Raw genomic sequence first — 21,487 nt, forward strand, 5'->3', positions numbered from 1 at the left:
GTCCAAGGGAAAATGACCAAATGTGCCGCAAGGAATCAAAGGATTATCGGGCATAGAGAAAAATGAGTGGCATAGATGCACGGAAAATTAAAGGGGCCATGCTAATAAGGACAGAGAAAGAATTATGTGACGAGAAAAGGCCCGAGAGAAAGCGCACTCAAACCGGGAACGAAGGTCGTTAAACTATTTATAGACCGGTAAAGAATTGGCACGCTTCATTGAGTTCTTCGTCATCGCCAACAAAGTCCCATCCCACGATCCTGGGATCCTGGCTGGCGCAGATGATCTTGCGAGCGTCGAACTGCAGTTTGAAGATCCTCGACGTTGGGTGGCCACCTTGCGGGTTCAGAGCTCGGTTCATGCGGACATGGTGGTGGTGGTGCGGCGGTAAGGGGTTTGGCATGGGCTGCGCGTTCTGCATATGATGCTGGGCCTGGATCAACAGTGCCGGATTCGCAGCATGCCCTACTTGAGCGTTGGCGTTGGCCGTGTTCCAGGAATTCCAGAGAGCATTTTGTTGACCAGGCGCCGGATGAATGATAGGAGCCTGATGAGGGATTTGGTTGATGGGAGAGAGATGCTGTGTGGAAGGTGCTTGTCCAGGGGGAGGCACAGCAGCTTGCCCCTGAGGCAAAGCCGGACCCTGATTCTGCGGAACTCGCGGGGGAGGAACCATTGTCCGCGAAGAGGACGGCTGCGCCTGTGAAGCGTTGACGACGGCGTCTGCCTGCCGTAATCGCTGGCTTATGACCCATCGGCCCTCTTTGTCTTTTTTCCAGATTATGATTGATTCGTCGTATGACCCCGAGACGATCCGACCCCATTGACTGCCACCTCCGCCTGGAGGTATTTTGGCACCCAGGGCCTTGATATCCCGAGGGTTTCGCGAGCCCGCAGTGTTTTGATGATAGCCGGCGCGTCTGAGGGCACTAGGACCCAAGTCCACCCCTTCACCAGAGCGTTGAGCGTCCCAGAATTCATTCTCGATTGCCAGAGCCTCAAGTCTCATGGCTTCCTCGGCTCCCGGTGGATCACCGAAGCCAGCCTGGACGGTCCTTACCAAGTTAGCATGTCCATGTAAACAAGCGACCTCTGCACCAGAGGCATGGTCAAAAATTCGGACCGTATCGTCATTGCTTCCGCTGATAATACGTCGATTGTCGAATTGCACACACGCAATGCCTTTTTCGTGCCCCGGCAAAGTCTTCTTGCATGCACCGCTGTGGATATCCCAAATCTTGATGAGACGATCCCCCGACGCAGAAACGATCTCATCGTCGTTCATCTGTATCGCATTAACCGCTGCCCCGTGTCCATCCAACGTCATCAAAAGAGAGTAAGGCCTCAAGCTTCTGATGTGGTTTTTAGCAAGCTCTGCTTCTAAAACGGGAGATGGGATTTCGCTGGTGTCAATAATATAAGACGGATACGTAACTCCTACTCCTTTATGAACGCTGGGATAATCTTTGTCTAGTGGTGTAAGTTCTTGTCGATTCCAGATCTTGATGAGTTTATCCTTAGAGCAGGTAACAAGATAGCGCTTGTCGAATCTGAGGTTCAGGACGGAGTCATCGTGAGCGGACGTGATTTCATGGATTTTCTCACCGGTAGAGAATCGCCAAATTATGACATTTCTGTCGCTACTGCCCGATATTATGACATCTTCCGATGGCCGCGGGTCAAACTGCAGGCATAGGACCGACTTTGTGTGACCGACAAGGGGACGATACCGAAGCCTCTTGGTCTCCAAATCCCAAACGCGCAGAGTCCGATCCCGGCTACCGCTGACGAGCCACCTCCCTATAAACTGAATTGCATACACGCACTCCAGATGAGACTCTTCTGGGTGGGCCGGATGCGGGAGTTGGAAGTTAGTGAATCGGCCTTTCGCCCAGTTTTCTTCCAAGCGTCTTCGTTGTTTGTAGAGGTGTGGCCAGTTAATTCGCACGGCGCCATTAGGCATTCGGATCATGATTTGGGACTTTGGGGAAGTGGATAGCGGTTGACCGTCCGACTCGGGTAAATCGACAGCCCGGGAATCACGTCTCTTACTGGGAGACAGCGGCGAAGATCTCGAGGCTCCCGACACGGCACGGTCCTTCATAATATCACTCATCTGGTGGTCTCCCTCATTATCCACTTCCACGGGCGCTCCGAGGTCCCGTGTTGGCGCGTCATCAGATACTTTTTCTGTAGCACGCAAGTCCAGCCAACCCTGAGGGACTCTTTTCTTATTCTTCGGCTCTCCAACATCCGGATCTTCATGTCTCGATCTAGACTTGCGACTCTGCGGCGAGGATAGCGCGGAGTGCTTCTGTTCGAATGTGCGGATGGCGTCGATGTCGACGCGCCAGCCTTCGCTGATGTATAGATCTCTCCATAGTCGAGTGTCAAGGATACGGCTGCGCCACGCGCGAGATGCTAATGAGGCCGTCAAAAGGGTCCTGGGGTCAAGGTAGGAGAAAATCTCGGCTGTGATTTCTGGCGGTAGCTTGAGAACAGGGTCCATGTGCAACAGAGGGGCGAGTCGATCGACGACCGACGCAATAGTAGAGGTTCGTAGGGTCCGTAGCAAGTTATATGCGAATTCTGCACAGTAAAGAAGATGATCCATCAGTCTCCATCGTTACAGCAATGCCTTTCACTGGGCGGGTTTCCAATTCTGGCCGCACGCCTTACTCACCAGCTTTGTCCGCTTCTCGGAGCGCAAGGAGCCAATCCGGAAGGGACATCGCATCGCCTGAAGACGGTTTCAAGCAATCATTGTCCGACTGGCTTTTTGTCTCGTCAGCATAACCTTCATCAAGCTTGAAGCCTGTTGGAGACAACGATGGGGCGGTGAAATTGGAGGAGCAACTGGGGTCCCGAAGCCGCATGAGACGAGGAATTGCAGCTTCCGCCGCAGCGGGCTCTTGCTCCATGTGAAAAATCTTCGTCCGATAACAGTAGGGTGGTCGGATTATTGTCCCTATAACGAATCTTCGTCGTCCAGTATGAGCTTGGTTGGCATTGGGTTAGGATGTAATCGCTGCGACCACTGCCTGTCAATAGACAGAGCTAGGACGTTTTCGTTGTTCGTGCAGTCAGAGAATATGATAATTGATCAGAACAGGGGATCATGCCAATCAAGACTGGACTCGAGGATTGATAAAATTGTCTCCAATGGATCAGACCTTTACAGTATTGGTGTGATGGCAGTCAGATGGCTTGGCTGGAGGGGAAGTTGTTTGTGTCAATTATGTCAAGCTGAGAGCGGTATATCATGTCAGAACACACCCATAGACGTATATCCAATCCCATCGATTTGAAGACCGAGTGTTTAGAATTGCAATTTATAATCAAGTTTCTTGGATTTCTATCTAAGTGGTAGTCATCGCTTTCTAGCTCGTTTTCTTTCATTTTCTGGTATGATTTTGACCGTTCATCATACAGCGAAAGAAGCCCCAGGACTCCGGGAGGTGCTGTCTTCTCTGTAATGCACAATACGGCCAAATCATCGATACCTGATGCCACACGATACAGAGAGCTGCGACCGAACTTGTTGGACCCATTTGTTGAAGAAAACAGTGCCTTCCTTACATTCGAAGAATATATCGAGTCTTCGGAATAACCAGAAAGATAGTAATTATCCAGCCCAATTCGAACCTGACCTAGTGGAAAGAAAATACCGTGCGGCATTTCTGGTATCAGATAGATAGATACAGCAGCAAGGATTCCCACCCTCCTTGACTTTTGAGGTCAACAGACCAGATTCGTCATGGCTGCTTACTGTCTACCAACTAGGTACGAATGCTGTGGACCTACTTTGGAACTGGGAGAAGCGTATGTATCATGCAAGTGCCCAGTCTCCCTCCCTTTCGCTGCACTAGATACTCCATCAGTGGATAGAGTTGAGAGCCGAAACACTGATTGATTGAGGTCTCCACTTCCCAGGCCCGCCGTCCAATTGAGTAATGGATATAGAGTCTATTAGATTAGATCAGAGGCTCCATGTTGTTGATGTGTTTTGAATTTTGATGTTGTGAATCACTTGTCACTTGAGTGTTTAGGTGAATAGCTATAGTCAGACGTGTGACTCCGGGACAACATGATGTAGTGTGACCTTGACTGCCGAGGAGCTGACAAGAGAGAACAGAAGGACCTTTCTCAAGGTTAAGCATACTACTATCACCATACTATGAAATAAGTTGGATGCAGTCTGTGTCAATAGAAATAGGTAGAAGAGATCCCGTCTAAAAAGCTACCCCCTGCCTCCTATGCAGTTCTTACATTTACTAAAGAGGTATAACTATCTGCACTAAATGTGCCTTTTGTAAAGCCCGTGGGAAGTGTAACAGAATCAATATGCTTGTTTCTTGTCCTTAGTTATAAGCTTTAGAAGACCTCTTCTTTCCTTTAGGATCCTCTCTCTTTCCCTTTTTTATGACCTTATGATCAGAAACTAAGAAAGAAAGAAAGAAAGAAAGTTCTGTAAGAATCTGTAACTGATACTAGGTATTCAGAGTCTGCTTCTCCCCACCTCTCCACAGCTACTTTAAATACTCGAGTATTCCGTACTGCCTACGGTACTACTGCTTCTATAACTAGATACACATAGCACTAACGCGCGCTACTACCCTGCTTCAGTAACAAAGCAATCCATTGGCCTGGATTCTTGCGAGGTTTGTCCCTGGCGCTCTATTACTCATCATCTTTCTTCTCCTTCTTCCACACCTCCTATCTGTTCTCTGCTCAAAAGAGTCTGCTCTCTTTCATTTTCTTTTCTATCATATTTTTTATGCTGGTTTCTGGTGCAGTGGTGCAACATCAGATATCCATCCCCTCCTTCGTCTCCCCTCCCTTTTGTCGTGGGAACGCCTCCTTAGTTCTTGGGCTTCTTGAGAACGCCCACAGCGGCAAACCCCACACCCACCCTTCTTTTAATTTCTCAGTACAGAAGATCCCTCCTGAGAATTTCCGATACTATTGATACCTGGAGCTGTTCGCAGCAAGGGTCGGGAATTTACCAAAATAATTTAAGGAAGATAAGAAAGCACAGGAAAAAAGAGGAGTCCTGCAAACCCTGTGCGTTGACAAAGGACGCGAGTGTATTACTACTTCTTTCATGGTCCCATTTTAACATCTTCTCCCAGAGTTAGGGCGCGGGAAAGCTTCGTCGTTTGGCTCGACCCAAAGGGATAGTTATTAGTTAACTATCTATCTACCTATCTCCACTCCCCTTCCTGACAAACCACCTACCTACCTACCTTAACCTCTCTGCTCGCTCGCACCCATCCATCCCGCATCAGTCCACCAGCTCGAAAAACTCGTGATCCATGATCGACATTATTCCCTTTGGCCGACGATTTGCATCTCTTTCGACCTCCTTCCTTCGATCTGCTGCGCGGATCTGATACGACTCACACTTTGCTTTTCCGTGCCACTACGACTTCGAGTGGCCGGCAGCCGAGATGATGGAGCCCGCGGTATCGAACGGCGGTCCTGTCGCTGAGGACAATATTATCAACCGTCGCGGTGGTGAATCGATCTATCAGAGCTGTGTAAACCTCAAAAAACGGCTGGCTGAGGTGCCAAATTTCGAACCCCACTTGCGAGAGATGGAGGAGGAGGACGAGAGACTGGGCAACACTGACCCTGTCGCATCGCTTTGGAATTGCCTTCGAAATGGATACCCCTTGTTGACCATCTACAATGCCTCTGATCCTCCCGAGCTCCTCGAGATCGATCCCTCCAAGGTTCCCGAGGCGAAACGTCCCAAAGCCGCCACCTTCAAGTTTCTACAGGCGTCGCTGCAGGAGCTGGCCTTTCCCCAGCAGGATTGCTTCTTGATCACCGATCTATATGGCGACAGTACGACTGGCTTTATCAAGGTGATCAAAATGGTGAATCGCGTTTTGGATATCCTGGAGATGCAGGGCCAGTTGAAGCGGTCTTTGGATTCCACAACATCGGCTCCAGCGAAAGGGGCGGTGAAGCTCACCAAGAGGGAGTTCATTCTCAAGGAGTTACTGGAGACAGAACGCGACTACGTCCACCACCTACAGAATCTGCAGGCTCTCAAGAAGGAACTAGAGGAGACAGGGGCTCTGACTGGAGATGCTAGCCACCAGATTTTTCTCAACTTGAACAATCTCCTGGATTTCGCGCAACGGTTTCTTATTCGGATGGAACAACATTACGCCCTACCTGAGGATAAGCAAAACTGGGGCGAGCTTTTCATTCAGCACGAGGAAGCTTTTCGACAATATGAGCCATTCATCTCGAATCAAATGCGCTGTGATGAAGTCTGCCTCAAAGAGTGGGATAAGATTCGGTCAGCACCGCGGCCGCTCGACCTTCAGCAGATGGTCGCTCAGCCTGCAACTCTGAACAGTTTCTTTGTCAAGCCTTTCCAGCGCATGACAAAGTACCCCCTGATGCTTATGGTGTGTTGTTTTCAGATCTGATGTGTGCGCACCGTCATTAACCTCTGGTTACAGGAACTGCGCAAACAAACCGAGGATCCTGATCTCCAAGCTGATATCACAAAAGCAATTGACACCATCCAGTCTGTTCTCGACTCCGCAAACGACGCGATCGACAAGGAGCACCTAGCGTCGGCCTTTCTCGATTTAGATGAACGAGTAGACGACTGGAAGGCTCTGAAGATCGACTCGTTCGGCGAATTGCTCCGCTTTGGCACATTCACTGTCTTGAAAGGCGACACGGGAAAGGATTCTGAACGAGAGGTTTGTACCTGTTTTGCGAATCCCGTTATTTGACAAGCAAGCGCTCGTTATGCTAACCAGAATGCCTCCGATCTAGTACCACATTTATCTCTTCCAGCGGATATTACTCTGCTGCAAGGATATCAACCCCAACAAACAGAAAACGAAATTGATGGTGAGCAAGGATAAGCCGGCCACAACTATCAAGGGCAAGCCACGTCTACAGCTGAAAGGTCGCATCTACATGGCCAATGTGACGGATATCGTTTGCCTTCAAAAGCCAGGTATGAGCGTTCTCCCTTCCCTTGGACAAATGCCCGCCACAGTTCTAACAGGTAGTCCCACCCCGCAGGATCTTATCGAATTCAAATCTTTTGGAAGGGCGATCCCGGTGTTGTGGACAATTTCATCATCCGTTTCCAGAATGAGGACGTAATGCGCAAATGGTACAAGGAGATTGACACGCAGCGAGCGATCCAAGCGGAGCAACGCAGTGCCCGAAACACAGGTACCTCCGAAACGGAATTCATGTACATGAAGGGCATTGCGAACATGCCGAATCCTTATCAGCAAGAGTACGACGCTGAAGAGCAGAGCACCAAGGAAGCAGCGTTCTTCTCCGAGTTTCCAATGAGCCGTAATGCTTCCAGCACGAGTCTTCGAACCCGGTCCGCAACGGGGGGGAGCGGGAGCTCTGGACCTCCACTGTCGTCCGGCCGGCAAACTCGCTTCCCGCCGGACCCTAGTCTGTCCGTCCACACGCAGTTCACGCCCGGTAGCATGTCACCTGCAGAGAGGAATATGAACTCGTACTTCTCCCCTGTCGCCGAGACACCGTCGACCAGATCGAGTTCCCAGTCCACTGGTTACTCGTATGGGCGCCAGGGCACACCGTCGAACAACTGGAATGAGGAGCCTAATCGCTACACCGCTCCTGCATTGTCTCGTGGCGTATCCAGAGATGGGACCAACTTCTTCAACAACGCGCCCAATGGCCGGGGTACTCGACCTTCCCTTCCGCCTTTGGCAGGACAAACCAACGCCAACGGCATGGCGCAAAGAATGCGCTCCGCTAGCAGCCCGGACATTCACCATCACAACCCCGAATCGCGTCGGTATATGGGAGCCCACACGATGCAGACCGTAGACAACGTTCCGGTACCACCCATTCCTGCTCATATGGCCAGTATGAAGGCGCCAGTGAACAGAAGCCAGAACAATTCGCCTACCGGTATAAATCTTCCGATTCGCAACGGCCACAGCCAGCAAGCCTCGACCCATTTCCACGAGCCTCAATATTCAGAGTCTCGAGCCACTGGGCCCGCGTCCGATCAACCGACGTCTCCACTGAGCCGTGAGCCCGACGAAGACCCTCTCATGCCGACCCAGCTCAAAGCCAAGGTCAACTTTGATGACAATTACGTGACCTTGGTCATTGCCAGTAATATCATGTTCCGATCGCTCACTGATCGGGTGGATGCCAAACTGGCCCGGTTCACCAATCGATCCATTGGCAATAAGTCAGTTAGATTGCGCTACCGGGACGAAGACGGAGACTTTGTTACGATTGACAGCGACGAGGCTGTCCAGCTAGCCTTCATGGAATGGCGCGAGCAGCACCGGGATATGCTGGCGAAGGGCCAAGTAGGGGAGATACAACTCTACTGCCAAGTGGTTGAGAATTAGACTCCGATAGAGCTAGAGCAATTGGACTGCTCTGCGCATTTTTTGATTTCTCCTTGTTCTTATTTTTTTTGAATCGTCCTTTGCCTGTCTTCCATTGATGTGGGGGAAATTGGCAGCAGTGGCGGATTATATCCCCCGAATTTCTCGGCTTTCCATTGTCTCCCTGGATTTCCCAGCTCATCCCCCAACTGGATTGGCTTGAGACTGTCAAGATGTGAATCTTGAAACTTGCAGGTAAAGTGGGAATCAGCTCGGTTGCATTGTCCCTGTGTTGATCACAATGAAGAGCGATATTCACCATCTGCTCCCGATGCTCAACCATATCTGCCCCTGATTTCATCTATGGGGGTGCTCTCCCCGGGTCGAGGAGATCTTGATCATGACTTGTTCTATCTTTTTGCCACGTCCATGAACTATGACTGCATGATGTATGTTATACCGCTGTGTTTCTTCGTTTTCCTCTTTTGAGCAGACAATTCCTTCCAGGTCATCGAGAGACAAGATGTACAGTGGATTTCGTTTTAGGGCTGGTTCTTTGTCTTTTCTTTCGACTCATATTTCCCATTGAGCAGAAGCGGCACATTTTGCTTTCGAGTCTGGCTTTTCCGCACTTTTTTTTTTCGAGTAAAGTTTAATGGAAAAGTCGAGTAACTATCCAATACTACCAAGTCCTCGTAATTGTACCAATTGTCAAAGGTCTAGATAGTGATATACTATGTATCAATCACAGCCCCTAGCACACTATTCGTTATTGTGTAGATACTCAAGCTTCAACATCGTCATTCAGCAGATTTCTACAGAGTACCCCTGAACAACCGACAATGTGTAGGTAGAAGATTGATAGGCAACGCAAAAAGTGTATCAGAATAAAGAGATGAGAATTGTGGATCCGTATAGAGCCTGGACGCTATCAATTTAGCCTGAGGGAAATAGAAGCTAGTCTCCCACCTTTTCTCCATCGTCGACCAAGACTCCAAATGCGCAACCAGGGGTCGATTTCATTTGGGTACGTTTTCTTTCGTAAGGATGCCAGACCTATCAAATATCATCTAGATACGTAATCCTATTCTCAGCAGCCCGCATGAACAGTGCAGCGACGCGGGATCCATCATCCAGAATCCCATTTTGCAATGGGGCAGGCAGCTGCTTAGCTGATAAGGTCGGGTAGAATCCGAACTATTCGCCGGCCCAACCGTTTCCAGACTCGTTAATTGGGATTGAAGATCGGGCTGGACTGCGTGATCAGCCTTGAAGGAACGGCGGTCTGTTGCTGTATGAGGCATTTTCTGTGCCTCTATCCTCTGTGTAGTCTTGTTCTTCCTTGAGGGTTGATGCTGGCTGGCATATGTTCACTTCGTCATGGACAATGTCTTGAGCAAGCGAAGCTGATTCTTCTTGGATCGCTTGAGGGAGCTGAATCTTCATCAGTGTCCATGTCGGAGAGAATATCGAATATATGAGGGATTGAGGTTTTTTATCGATGCGGAAAGCGAGACCAGCGGGGGACTGAGCCGGGGATACTCCTGCTTCAGCGCAGGAGGCCTAATTTAGTGATGGATAGAGTGATGCCTATTGTCGCCTTTTCGAAAGAGAGTCTGGTTGACTAGACGGTGTGAAGTATCTACGAGGCATCCATCCGATCTGGAATCTGGCTGATGGATCATAACTCCGTAATATGGTGGTTCCGCTGGCAGTCTCCGATTTAGTAGGAGGAGAACTTGGAGTAGAGCGGGGTTTCTCTTATCCCAGTTTTATTTTGTCACTCTTTCTGCCTTTCTTCTTGCGAGTTATTTATAGAGACTAATCGATCCTCTGCTCTACGAAGGAGTAGAAAGCTTGCTATCCATGATACACAAGCATCTTGACTTTGGCTTAATCATCACCTTTGTGTCCTCTACGGAATAATTCGAGCGGCGCCAAGAAGGATCTACATTCCTCGCATATATACATACTACCACATCAGGACAGGACTACTGACAGTCTACGAAAAATGTCATTTTCTGGACGCCGCTTGAGCATTCTGCGTCCTTCTAACCGGCGGTTCTCCCTTGGGAAGGAATTGTCCGAGAATGGTGCGTGTCTCATATGTGTACTTGCGGTTTCGTCTTGAGGAAAATACCTAGACGCTGAAGGCGTTACCGACTTTGTCCCCATAAGCTTCCTACAAAGAATACCTGCGCTGACAAGCTCCACTGCAGAACGTCGTTCGGAAACTCATCGTCAGTTCAGAGCTGCCCATGAGGGTCACCGTCCCCACGCCGGTCTCGATGCTTCCCGTGCGTCGACGGGTGTCGTCTGGTGTACAGAACGTGCAATAGAACACGGATACGCAGAGGATCCTTCGGGATGGGCGAATCTGGGTCAGGGCGCCCCCGAAGCCGACGATGAGATCGAGGGAAGCTTTCCCCGACCTACTAGTATTCCCATCACATCAGCTGCCCGCGAATACGGTCCTACCGCTGGTATAAAGCCGCTGCGCGCGGCAGTTGCCAGGCTATACAATGAGCATTACCGTCAAGGAAAAGAAAGCCAGTATACCTGGGAGAATGTCTGCATTGTCCCGGGAGGTCGCGCGGGACTGATTCGGATTGCGGCCATTCTGGGCAATTCGTACCTGTCTTTCCCTATTCCCGATTACTCTGCCTACTCGGAGATGTTGACATTATTCAAGAATGTGAGTATTCTTTATGCATCGCGTTGCTAGGCAGCCTTGGGCCCTTTGGGCGCCTCCTCTGCTTTGGAGCTGTCGGTTGAGAACGGCCAATTACTCACGTGTATGCTTCTACACAGATCGCACCTATTCCCATTCCTCTCGCCGAAGAAGACCACTACCATATCCATCCCAACAAGATCGCGGAGGAGATTGCTCGTGGAACTTCTGTCCTCTTGACGTCGAACCCCCGTAACCCTACTGGACACTTCGTCTCGAATGACGAGCTTGCCCAGATCCAGGACATCTGCAGAGATCGCGCAACGCTCATTCTGGATGAATTCTACGGTGGTTACAATTACACCACTGACTGTGATGGCACGACAATCAGCGGTGCCGCCAACGTTGTCGATGTCAATCAAGATGGTTCGCCAACCTCTTCCCTTCCTTTCGTAAATCAGAACAATCAAGAGAGACGGGGGGCTAATTCTGACAGATGTTCTTCTAATCGACGGTCTCACCAAACGTTTCCGTCTCCCCGGCTGGCGTATCGCCTGGATCGTCGGTCCCAAGGAGTTCATTGACGCATTGGGTTCCGCTGGCTCCTACCTCGACGGTGGTGCCAATGTGCCATTCCAGGAGGCCGCTATCCCTATGCTCGAGCCTTCCCTCGTGCGCGCGGAAATGAAGGCGCTGCAACGGCACTTCAGGGAGAAGCGTGACTATGTTCTAAAGCGACTGCACGAGATTGGTTTCCGCGTCAAAGATGTGCCCCAGGCAACCTTCTACATTTGGCTCGACCTGACGTCCCTCGAACCGCCTCTTCCCAAGGAGGCCAATATTTCCGACGGACTGAACTTCTTCAATGCCCTTCTGACCGAGAAGGTCATCGTAGTCCCTGGCATCTTCTTCGATTTGAACCCGGCAAAGAGAAGAGATCTGTTCGACAGTCCTTGCCACCATTTCGTGCGCTTGAGTTATGGACCAAAGATGGATGTCCTCAAGATGGGTCTGGACGGCATCGAGAGGGTAATCCGTCGTGCTCGTGGAGAAGCCGTTGAGCTTCGGCCTCACACTGATCCTCAGTGGGAGGATGAGGTTGCCGTGTCGGATTAAGCGGTCTCATCGATTACCTGCCACGCTCGTTATTTCCTCCTTCAAACACGTAGAACATTGTTACAGAAGCGTTCGATACGAATCTGGATAAAGCAGCATAGATAATTATCATGTTGCAGACTATGACACTCTAGCTGCAACGGAGTATCGAGTAATCATCCATTCGATCCTCGATGTTCCTGTGCAACCAAGTAGGTACTCAGTACGGTCCTGTCCTCCTATTTAGTATCACGTGATCCTATGGTGGGATCACGACCGTGGATGATCTTCATTCAATCTTCCATCATCCATGTTCTCGACCTTTTGAGATTCAATGAGGGCAAGAGCTGCGCAGCGCAGTACTCTGCGCCCATGACTATGGTCCTGAACTTGTACCGCGTCCTCAACTATGCTGCCTTTACGTTCTTTTCCGTGCTCCTAGTCTGCCTAATAATCCTCACACCCGCCGACGCGATCTACCAATGCTATAAAACGCACCGTCTCATCAACATTTTCTTCATCACCGGTGCGTATGTGGCCACATTCATACTTGCAGCGCTCATATATGCGACACGGATCTACACGAATCGTACCGCCCTATCTGCCATCCCCAAAGCATGGATTCCCGTCGAGAAGGAAGATGTCGGGAAGAGCGTCCGCCGGCTAGTAGTGGAGGGACTCGCTCGCAGCGCGATCATTGCCTATCAGGCGCGACCGAGAGATATAGCGGCAGACGGGGACAAATTCGCTGACTATCCAATGCTTGTGGTGGATCGCGACCAGCCGCCCTGGGGTAAGGTCGAACATCCAGGATGGTCGTCTCCTTCGTCGCCTGATCTACCTGACCTGCCATATCGCGCTGTGGTGCAGGAACTACCGCATTTGATTGAAGCCAAGGCGGTTTCCCTCGCGCCTCCGGATCCCTTTCTATCGGCTGCCGCGCATCTCTCCGATCATGGCCAGTCAGTTCCGGATACGCGAGTTGTGGAAGTGCTACGGAGACCTACGTCGATGGGATTGCGGGAATATATCCAGCATCTTACGGCATTGAACCTGGTCAATCCCCCGGAGATTGGTGCGGAGTTTCTGGCTCACTACGAACGGGCCCGGTTTTCGTCTCGCGAGCTTCACGAGGATGAATTCAGGGAGCTGATGCACGTCTTTGCGGACGTCTTGCGGGGGATGACATACCTGGATGCTCGGATACTGGATGACATCCAAGGAGGAAGCTCTCGCAGTGACAGCGAGTCCCTGATTGGACCCTCCGATGAAGAAGGCGAGACGGATACCGTGGAGTTTTTCGATGAAAGCGACGCGCTGTCTTTTCGTCGTAGAAATAGCTCGCAGCGTTCGGTTGCCTCGTCGACCTGGGAGAGCCGATCGGTGCACACTGCACCTACGGCGCAGAGTCGTGGATCGCCGGTCGCATCCAGACATCACGATCGGTATCGCACGTTGGCCCCTCCCCGCACGCCGTCGACCCGATCCCTCAGACGCATGCAATCGAATGTCTCTGGCAGTTCATCAGGGGGCAGTGTTATTCGCTTGGTAGATCCCCGCGGGCCGTCGGATCTGCCTTATGCTTACAATTTGGATAGTGCAAGTAGTAGATCATGAGCTTTTTGGTTACAAGAAACCAGGTGCCTAAATTTTTCGGTCTTGATTCCCGTAAAGGTAGCCAATGCTGCTGATTCTCTGCACATTCTCTGGCCATCATGTTGTACATAGTGGTGACGTAAGCCAATCGGAGATGCGGCACAGCTCTTGGTCAGCCGTACCTGAGAACGCGATACTATGTACATAGTTTCCACTTGCCGGTCTTTTTTCGGTTCTTGGCGCAAAAGCAACGTAACCTTGATAAGATCTGATAAAAATCCAGATCAAGTCATTCAGAAACAATTGCTTTGTCGCATGCGACCTGCGCACTTTGATCCAAAACCAGCATGCAGGCCCTTCTCCGCCGCGGCACCTCGCTATTCGGCTCGACGCCATCCGGCTCCCCCAAGGAGAGCGGGGGTATCGATGAATTCCGCAAGGCGCCGTCGCCCGATGTGTTGTTCCCCAAGGTTGACCCGGCTGTTGACGGAGAGGAATGCCTCCACGACTGTGCGTCGTGTACGGTGAAGTATCCAGCCAAGTTCGACGTGGACTACGAGGATGAGCTCTATGGGCACGTCAACGGGTGGGCGACGCATCTGCTCGTCGCGACCGGGAAGACAGACTGGGTGAGGGATGTTGCAGACGAGAAGGGCAGTTTGATGGAAGCGATCGAGAAGGGAGGACTTGTGCCGAGCAATGGGGTATGTCATCGTACCTTCGGCATCCACGGATGAGTCCTGTTAATGCTATACCCGTAGAATCTGAAGCTGTCTGCGTCCAACATGCCGGTGCCGGACGAGTATCACCACCACGAGCCCGGGGAACAGCCTACCAACGTCCTGATCCTGCCTGCCTTCACGGTGGTGGAGCAGGTGACTCCGGCTCTTGCGCCCGACCTCATCGAATACTTTGTCAGCCGTGCGCCGACGACCACCACACCACTCAGAAGCATCCCAGAACCTCTCACAGAGACAGAGGGCGAGGAGCAGCAACAGCAGCACCAGCAGCACCAGCAGCCCGCCCCCGTGGATATCAGCTCGCTGACTCCGCTCCGGTCCCGGCCCTGCGGCCATGCGGCCGTGATCCTTCTCTGCTCGCAGCGCACCCGGGACGCGCGGTGCGGACAGTCTGCCCCGTTACTGCGGCGCGAGTTCGAGCGACATCTGCGGGCGCTGGAGCTGTACCGCGACCTGGACGATGAGCGGCCCGGCGGCGTGGGCATCTACTTCATCAGCCACGTTGGGGGCCACAAGTATGCGGCGAATGTGATTATTTACCGGCGGCGGGACTTTGAGTGGTATCGCAAGGAGAACCCGGGGCAGGACACGCTAGGGAAGACGACGGTCGAGGCAGACGAGGGCGCGGCGCAGGGCATCTGGCTGGCCCGCGTGCGGCCGGAAGACTGCGAGAATATCGTCAAGTATACGGTCTTGCAGGGGAAGGTGGTCAAACCTGGGCTGCAGCTTCGGGGTGGGTTTGATCGCGAGCGAGGGAAGATTAGTTGGTAGGCTACGATTTGACTTGGGGGGCGCAGGTAAATTGTAAGTATAAGGTACTCTTGATGATATCATGACACTGGATGCATATAGAATATGGCACACATCACCATCGGCATACATTTTATTAAAAGAGAGCGGTGTTTACGAACTATCTGCATATTAGTTATGCCGTAGACGGGTGCACTGTGCTGTCAATGAGGCTATGTGAATGCCCAGATGGCAATCAATCACCTTCGCAAAGAAGTGTACTCTGTGCATACTGTGGCTGTGCCTGCCCCCCCCCCCCCCCCCCCCCGCGCCGCAATATCCCACTACCCCAGACCTATGCCGTTCTCCTCAAATCTTCCCCTCAGGGTAGGTAAATACAGTATACAGCGTCCGTACGGAGTACGGAGACACACACCAGGTCTCAATCATAGACCATAATCATAAGCTACCCAATTATCATCCAGGCCAAGACCGACTAGATCGAGGACGATGAACCTCGGTCCTCACTCACCCTACAGAGTACACACGAAAAGCCAGATGCCGGAAGCCAAATTGAACAGTCCCACCACCCCTTCCCAAATACGAGCTCCCTAATGCTGACGGTCAGTCAGTCACGGGCCCCACGCCCCCATTGCAAAAGGAGTCCAACAAGGCAGATTAGTCAACCCAAGCCCCATCACGCGGATCTCTCGTTAAATTTTACTTGAAAGAGGTTAGCCCAGAAAGTTCCCTCTCCTAGTGTTGTCCCCTTCAGTTTTGTGAGATTACTATTTGCAGAGTGGTGATTCGTTATCCTATCGTCGGCCCATGAACCCTGGGGCCGTGGGTTCGTGAGTACTGTGCCTAGGTTCTTGAATCATGAATTTTTGATCATCCACATGGAGTTGACTCTCTTGGTTGCGTGGCTACCTTAAAAGGCGCTGAGTATCCATATTCCGTAAAGAGTGTTGGGGTTGGGTGCTATGATTACGGCCACAAGATTTAGTCCACATTACTCCGTATGGATAATGATTCGAGAAAGACATTGCATACCGTTATTGGTGCATTTACACGACGGATGGATTTGCGAGATAAGATGCAAATTACCAATTTGCTGTAAATAATAGTCTAACTTGAGGTTGTACTAGATAGCAAGCAAACTTTCCATAATATCGTAGTACAGACAGTACTCCGTACTCTTACTAGCTGGCGTGGAAGATGGAGCCTGAGGCGGCAAGGGGAAGCTAAAATGTCTACCTTACCTTACCTTAACCTTAGGCATTCAATGAGTATGACACTGCTGCGCTCTGATTGGACAGTGTGTGTCACATTATTTCAACCTTTACAAGGAACACAGGTACATACCCAAGTCACCTTACTTTCTGGACAATGTGGTCGTTCAAAAGTGGTCAGTTGGGCATGGTCTCCAAGCAAATTTCATTTGCAACGCAGAGTAACCCCTCTCAATACTTGCTGGAGAGTAAGGAGACTCTGGCACACTGGTAATATCAGAAGCCAGGACCAAAAGCTCATTTTACTACCAAAGTTTAAACGGCCCGTTGCACACAAGACATCAAAAGTGGAGCGGACGGCTAGACGGGTTTGTGTTACAATACTCGACTTGTGTGACTGTCCACTGTCAATTCATTGCATTGTGTAACCTCTCGCCTTGTTTGGGCTTTGGAGGGTCGTACAACGTTGATACCCACGGATGGGATGGTCTGGAAGGTACGCAAGGTATCAATGATATAGAGTCAGGCAGCAAGGGTTAAGACTCAACCATACAAGAAGCTTAAGGTGTCCGATTGAGTAAGCTTAATCGCTAACTTTTCAATCCCCAGGAATCCAATTCTGGTCCATGTTCCAATCAATCAAAGTCAAAAATAAGGAGAGGTGCAGATGGAGAAGTGAGCCGCCCATCAATACTCTGTACCATCGTCCACATGGCTGCATGTGGTTAACTCAATAGCGAATCCCCGCACCATTTATTTGCCCTGAATGGAGTGATACTGTGTAGGCAGCTGTTACTTGGTGGAACCCACCAAAGACCAATCCATATTATATTGTGCTCAGTCCAGATTTGCCTCCCTCCTGGACCCTGTCTCAAGATATGGAAGTGGGTAAACGTCTTCAACTGTATCGCACTGGAGCGTCTTTGAATTCTCCACCCTAGCATAAAGGGAAGGTCTAAAGACATCACTCCTATAGGGCGGAATGATGAGCCCCTAGGAAAGAGCCCACCAAATACGAGGGAATCACCTTGTGGTTACCGAGAGTACGCCGACGACGATAGCGAGCGCAGCCATAGATTGCAAAAGCAAAGATGGGCATTTTAACCGGCAGATGGGATTCGAGTAAGACCACTAAACCATCTCGTAGACGACGCAGGCCATTACGGCAACGAAAGACGAAATATATTCGCAATGCAAGGCCGTTCTTCTGCCTCGTCTGCCAACTGGTTTCACCTTGTGGTGTCCTTCAGGAATCTGAAGCTGTAGGGACAGAATGGCCGTGCATAACCGTCAACTCAATCTCAGTTGCCACCTTGAAAAAGTCAATTCCCCCGATTTCGCTGCGATTTGGCTAAGTACTCCGAGCTATGTACCTACAAGATACAGGCTAGAGAAGCTATATGCGCATCTCTACAGCAAGTACCCCAGAGGGACCCCGGAGATACACCGGTGATTCAACCTTCACCGCAAGGTGGCAAGACAATTCAGTTCAAGCGCAACTGCAAGCAGGCCATAACATTTCGCATTACGATTTTTCGTCTATCTAGACCTGAGTTAGCTTATCCTTGACGGAGATGTTCGGAGAAGAATCGTGGGCCTTCGCCGCCAGGGAGTATCTTGTCTCTTGGATCTGTAGAGGGAAGAATCCGCACATTTTGAGTTTTGGTTATCGAAAGTGTATGAGATGAATGTTGGCCACTGTATGGAGTCGGTACGAGGTATGCGAGGCATGTATGGAAGTCTGTATCGATGTACCGTACTCTGTACCACAGTATAAAACGGCCCCCGTACGTCCTGTAATACCTAAAAAACACACGTTACACGAGTCAGCCGTCAAATAACATTGTGGGGTCACAACAGGCAAACCCATGGAACTGGCTTGGGAGTTTAAGTGGTAGGACCCGTCTCCATACAAAGCTTAGAGCCAAGCTGGCCTGAACCTTGATATGTGGGCTCCCAGGATCAGAGAATTGGAGATCATCAAACTTACAACTCAGTCCTGGCCAGTGTATGGCCCAAGCTCTTGCACTCTATCAAGATCAGAGTTCAGAGAAGTGGTGGTAACCGGCAATAATTGCTTCAGTGTCCTCGATCATCAGAAGCGGAAGGTAGATAGCAACAGGTAATTTCTGTACTCATTGTTGATTCGATGATTACGAGTCCCCCTCAAAACCCAAAGTTCGTAACGCCTCCAGGAAAGCAAACTTTACTTCACTTTGTGCGAATTGCCCGTGTGTCAGCGCGTTACCTGTCCATTTTCATGTCTGGTTTTTCGTCTTGGCAGATATTCCCACGCGCCGGAATTGTCCCAGTCTGAAGTCCCTGCATGAGGTTGGGATTAAGCCGGTGAGAAAGTACGAAATAGACACTGTTAACATGGCACACAGGAGACAGGTGAATGCTCAACATAACGTTTGGTGGCTAGGAGCTAGGGAGCGATCAGCTATGCGGTACGAAGTACGGAGTACAATAATCATTATGAGGTGAAACAGTATCCCCGATCCTTTGGGGTGGGCTAGTCGCCTCGTTAATCTCACCGAAACAATTCAATTCAAGGCTAGGCTCCTACAACTGGAGTGTTCCATTATGGATTGTTTAGTCAAGGTGGCCCCTGTCGTCCCGTACCTTAATAAAGCGCTCCCTGATTTTGCTCAAGCTAAGCTAGAATGCTCGCTGGTCGAGTATTCAACTGTATCCCCGCCTCAGATGTACAATGTTGATATGTCGATCCGGCCTGGAAGGTTTGGTTCGAGGAGAGCCAGGGGGGAAATGATCAAGAGCCAGGATATGGGGACCACTTACTGTCCTGGCCAGGTGGCCGGGGCACCGGGTATTGCGGATGGTATCCAACGATAGTCATGAATGTGAGATCTGTTGCAGTTTCATATAATCAGTGCAACGACGGCATTAGACCACCGTGTCAGTTCTACTGTTTAGAGCCTCGCGATCAGGATGGTAACTCTTGCAAAGTGAGCGCGAGACTGAGAGTGGAAGCTTCAACTAAACTTCCTACTGTCAACACACGTGATAAAGGACAACAGTGCATTAGGCGCCTTCCGGCTGACATGGAGTACCTAGCAAAGTTTATTCAACTTGTCATAATGAGCAAGGTTCACGCGTCGGAATGGTGTCCAGGTCTTCTTGACGCAAGGTAATCACAGTAAGATATCACAAAACACTGACAGCTTACAGCAAGTAGCAGTTAGTCTAGTTGTTATTGGCTAAGAAAAAGACCGCTGATTAGCTGATAACCCCGCGATTCCTGTTGCGCCCCAAGGCAACCACAGCTGCAGCTAGCTGTCAGTTCCGTCTGTCTAGTAGCATCCTTTCTCGTGTCGACGATGAGTCGGGACTCCGGAGCGAATGAGACTCGACTTCCAATCTCCTGGAACCCCATGACAGCATGATCCTTGCTGACAGAGATAGCTGAGCTCAATCCTCCGTTCTCTAAAGTCACTGACTCTGGTAGTCACATGTAGACACACGTAACAAACTGGACTTATGCCGTGCGCTCCTTCGTAAAGGCGTGAGATACCCAGTCCACACTAGAGACCGCTAGTTATCTCCACATAGATTCTAGGCCTTCACGTCGTACAAAGTCCGATTTTAGAGTCTTAGTACCCCGTACGGATAGTCGGATAACCCCAATGTCTCCTGTCTTCAGCAAGCTCGATGACCTGTCTGTTTGATTGTTGTGGGACGAATCTCTTGGCTCTAGATCCCAGTCGAAGTGAAACATCTGGTAGGAGCTACCTTAGACAAAAAGTTAACTAATTAGGTATGATTACGAATGGTATCTGGTATTTTTTCGAGTCAAAATATTGATACCTGGGCTGTACGCAAAAAGGCACTGCGTGAATCCCATTATTTGCCCGCCACAAGTGACACAAATTGTCAATAATAGAATAAGCAACCAAGCAACGGCGGATAAGCCATCAACCCTTTACAGCCCCCCCTAGCCAAATGGTATTTCTATCTGAATCCAACTACTGCAAAGTCTGCACTGGGTATGCCGTGTGGTTGTGTCATGATAGCTAACTCCCAGCAGCATTAATGCCTCACTCCCCATCGGCCATCGGCATATCCTTGTCCTAGACTAACCCTCGAATCTACTAGTGTCCGTCGTTCGAAATTGGTACCTCTTTGGCTCCCTCATTTTCAGGTTAGGTTCCCCTCCGGCCTGGAAAGAACGGAATGCCATTGATTTCCCCCCTCCCGTCGCATACCAGCGAATTTCATCTCCCTGGATCTCTCATTCGGAAATGTCAGGAGACTGACGATCAACAGTAGCATGTACTTTTTTGTTTCCCTCTTTTCGTTTCAAGTAATCTGTGAGAACCCTCGAATCATCCACATATCAGACAATACGGTGCCGAAGTATATACTTGGCCAACCACTGCCAGATGGTATGTGCCGTCGATCGTGCAAGCCACAGTGGTGGCGGCCTGGTATCTAACGTACCTTAGTTTCTTTGATACTGGCTGGAGTCCTGGATATCGGACTCTGGATTTTAATTGGCCGCCCTCCCCCCTCCACTATGGAACGGAATTCGCAACGGATAAGTATCAAGCAGGAAAAGACTTGCCCTTCTGTAAAGGCGAGCCACAGGGTAACAATCAAACATTGACATGAGTCGTCATTGTGCATTCTGAAACAAATGCCTCTCTGGCTAGAAAAAAAGTGCAGAATTAGTCTGTCTACTTACATGACACTAAGTGGGAGCCACAAACCGTTCCGGATGTGTCGATCCTTGGCTGACGTTGCCCGTCTACAGAGTATGGCAGGTGGAAACTGGAAAGAAATCCTCGCAACTTGCGGCCTTTTTGATGAAGCCCCACATGAGTCGGAGTCTTTGCGATTCACCTAGTAATAGTGTAGTAAGCCCCTGGAAGAGAAGCAAACAACTTGTGGCTTAGGACAAGGTACCAGAAAGGCAAAAATGTAGAAAGAGAGAGGGGGAAAAGATCAACCTCCCTCACGTCCAAAGTAGCGCTTTCAGGCGACCATCTATCAAACGTCTTATTTTGCTGGCTCCATGTCATTTACTGACTT

General features: G+C 50.3%; 5 protein-coding genes across 5 annotated transcripts; 4 read left to right on the top strand and 1 right to left on the bottom strand.

The window, feature by feature from the left end:
* Nucleotides 1-187: 187 nt before the first annotated feature.
* On the bottom strand, nucleotides 188-4,241 carry AFUA_4G11440 (F-box and WD domain protein; the record flags this gene model as incomplete). The annotated part of the gene is made up of 2 exons (XM_746593.2): nucleotides 2,684-4,241; nucleotides 188-2,589 (listed from the first exon to the last, which is right to left on the bottom strand). The coding sequence occupies exons 1-2, from the start codon at nucleotides 2,919-2,921 to the stop codon at nucleotides 188-190; spliced, it is 2,640 nt and encodes an 879-aa protein (XP_751686.1). The 5' UTR covers nucleotides 2,922-4,241.
* A 318-nt stretch (nucleotides 4,242-4,559) lies between these two features.
* Nucleotides 4,560-9,050, top strand: AFUA_4G11450 (Rho family guanine nucleotide exchange factor CDC24). The gene is made up of 6 exons (XM_077804644.1): nucleotides 4,560-5,064; nucleotides 5,133-6,425; nucleotides 6,480-6,728; nucleotides 6,805-6,991; nucleotides 7,060-8,627; nucleotides 8,680-9,050. Exons 2-5 carry the CDS (start codon nucleotides 5,451-5,453, stop codon nucleotides 8,391-8,393), a joined length of 2,745 nt encoding a protein of 914 aa, XP_077660787.1. The 5' UTR covers nucleotides 4,560-5,064; nucleotides 5,133-5,450; the 3' UTR covers nucleotides 8,394-8,627; nucleotides 8,680-9,050.
* A 1,333-nt stretch (nucleotides 9,051-10,383) lies between these two features.
* AFUA_4G11460 (pyridoxal phosphate-dependent aminotransferase) lies at nucleotides 10,384-12,159 on the top strand (the record flags this gene model as incomplete). Its single annotated transcript, XM_746591.1, has 4 exons — nucleotides 10,384-10,465; nucleotides 10,517-11,067; nucleotides 11,184-11,469; nucleotides 11,540-12,159. 4 exons carry the CDS (start codon nucleotides 10,384-10,386, stop codon nucleotides 12,157-12,159), a joined length of 1,539 nt encoding a protein of 512 aa, XP_751684.1.
* A 212-nt stretch (nucleotides 12,160-12,371) lies between these two features.
* On the top strand, nucleotides 12,372-13,850 carry AFUA_4G11467 (DUF4129 domain-containing protein). Its single transcript, XM_001481518.2, has one exon. The coding sequence runs from the start codon at nucleotides 12,400-12,402 to the stop codon at nucleotides 13,753-13,755; it is 1,356 nt and encodes a 451-aa protein (XP_001481568.2). The 5' UTR covers nucleotides 12,372-12,399; the 3' UTR covers nucleotides 13,756-13,850.
* Nucleotides 13,851-14,081: 231 nt separating this feature from the next.
* On the top strand, nucleotides 14,082-15,245 carry AFUA_4G11477 (sucrase/ferredoxin-like domain-containing protein; the record flags this gene model as incomplete). The annotated part of the gene is made up of 2 exons (XM_001481519.1): nucleotides 14,082-14,438; nucleotides 14,496-15,245. 2 exons carry the CDS (start codon nucleotides 14,082-14,084, stop codon nucleotides 15,243-15,245), a joined length of 1,107 nt encoding a protein of 368 aa, XP_001481569.1.
* Nucleotides 15,246-21,487: the final 6,242 nt, after the last annotated feature.

Source organism: Aspergillus fumigatus, chromosome 4 (genome assembly GCF_000002655.1).
Source record: "Aspergillus fumigatus Af293 chromosome 4, whole genome shotgun sequence".
Taxonomy (NCBI): domain Eukaryota; kingdom Fungi; phylum Ascomycota; class Eurotiomycetes; order Eurotiales; family Aspergillaceae; genus Aspergillus; species Aspergillus fumigatus.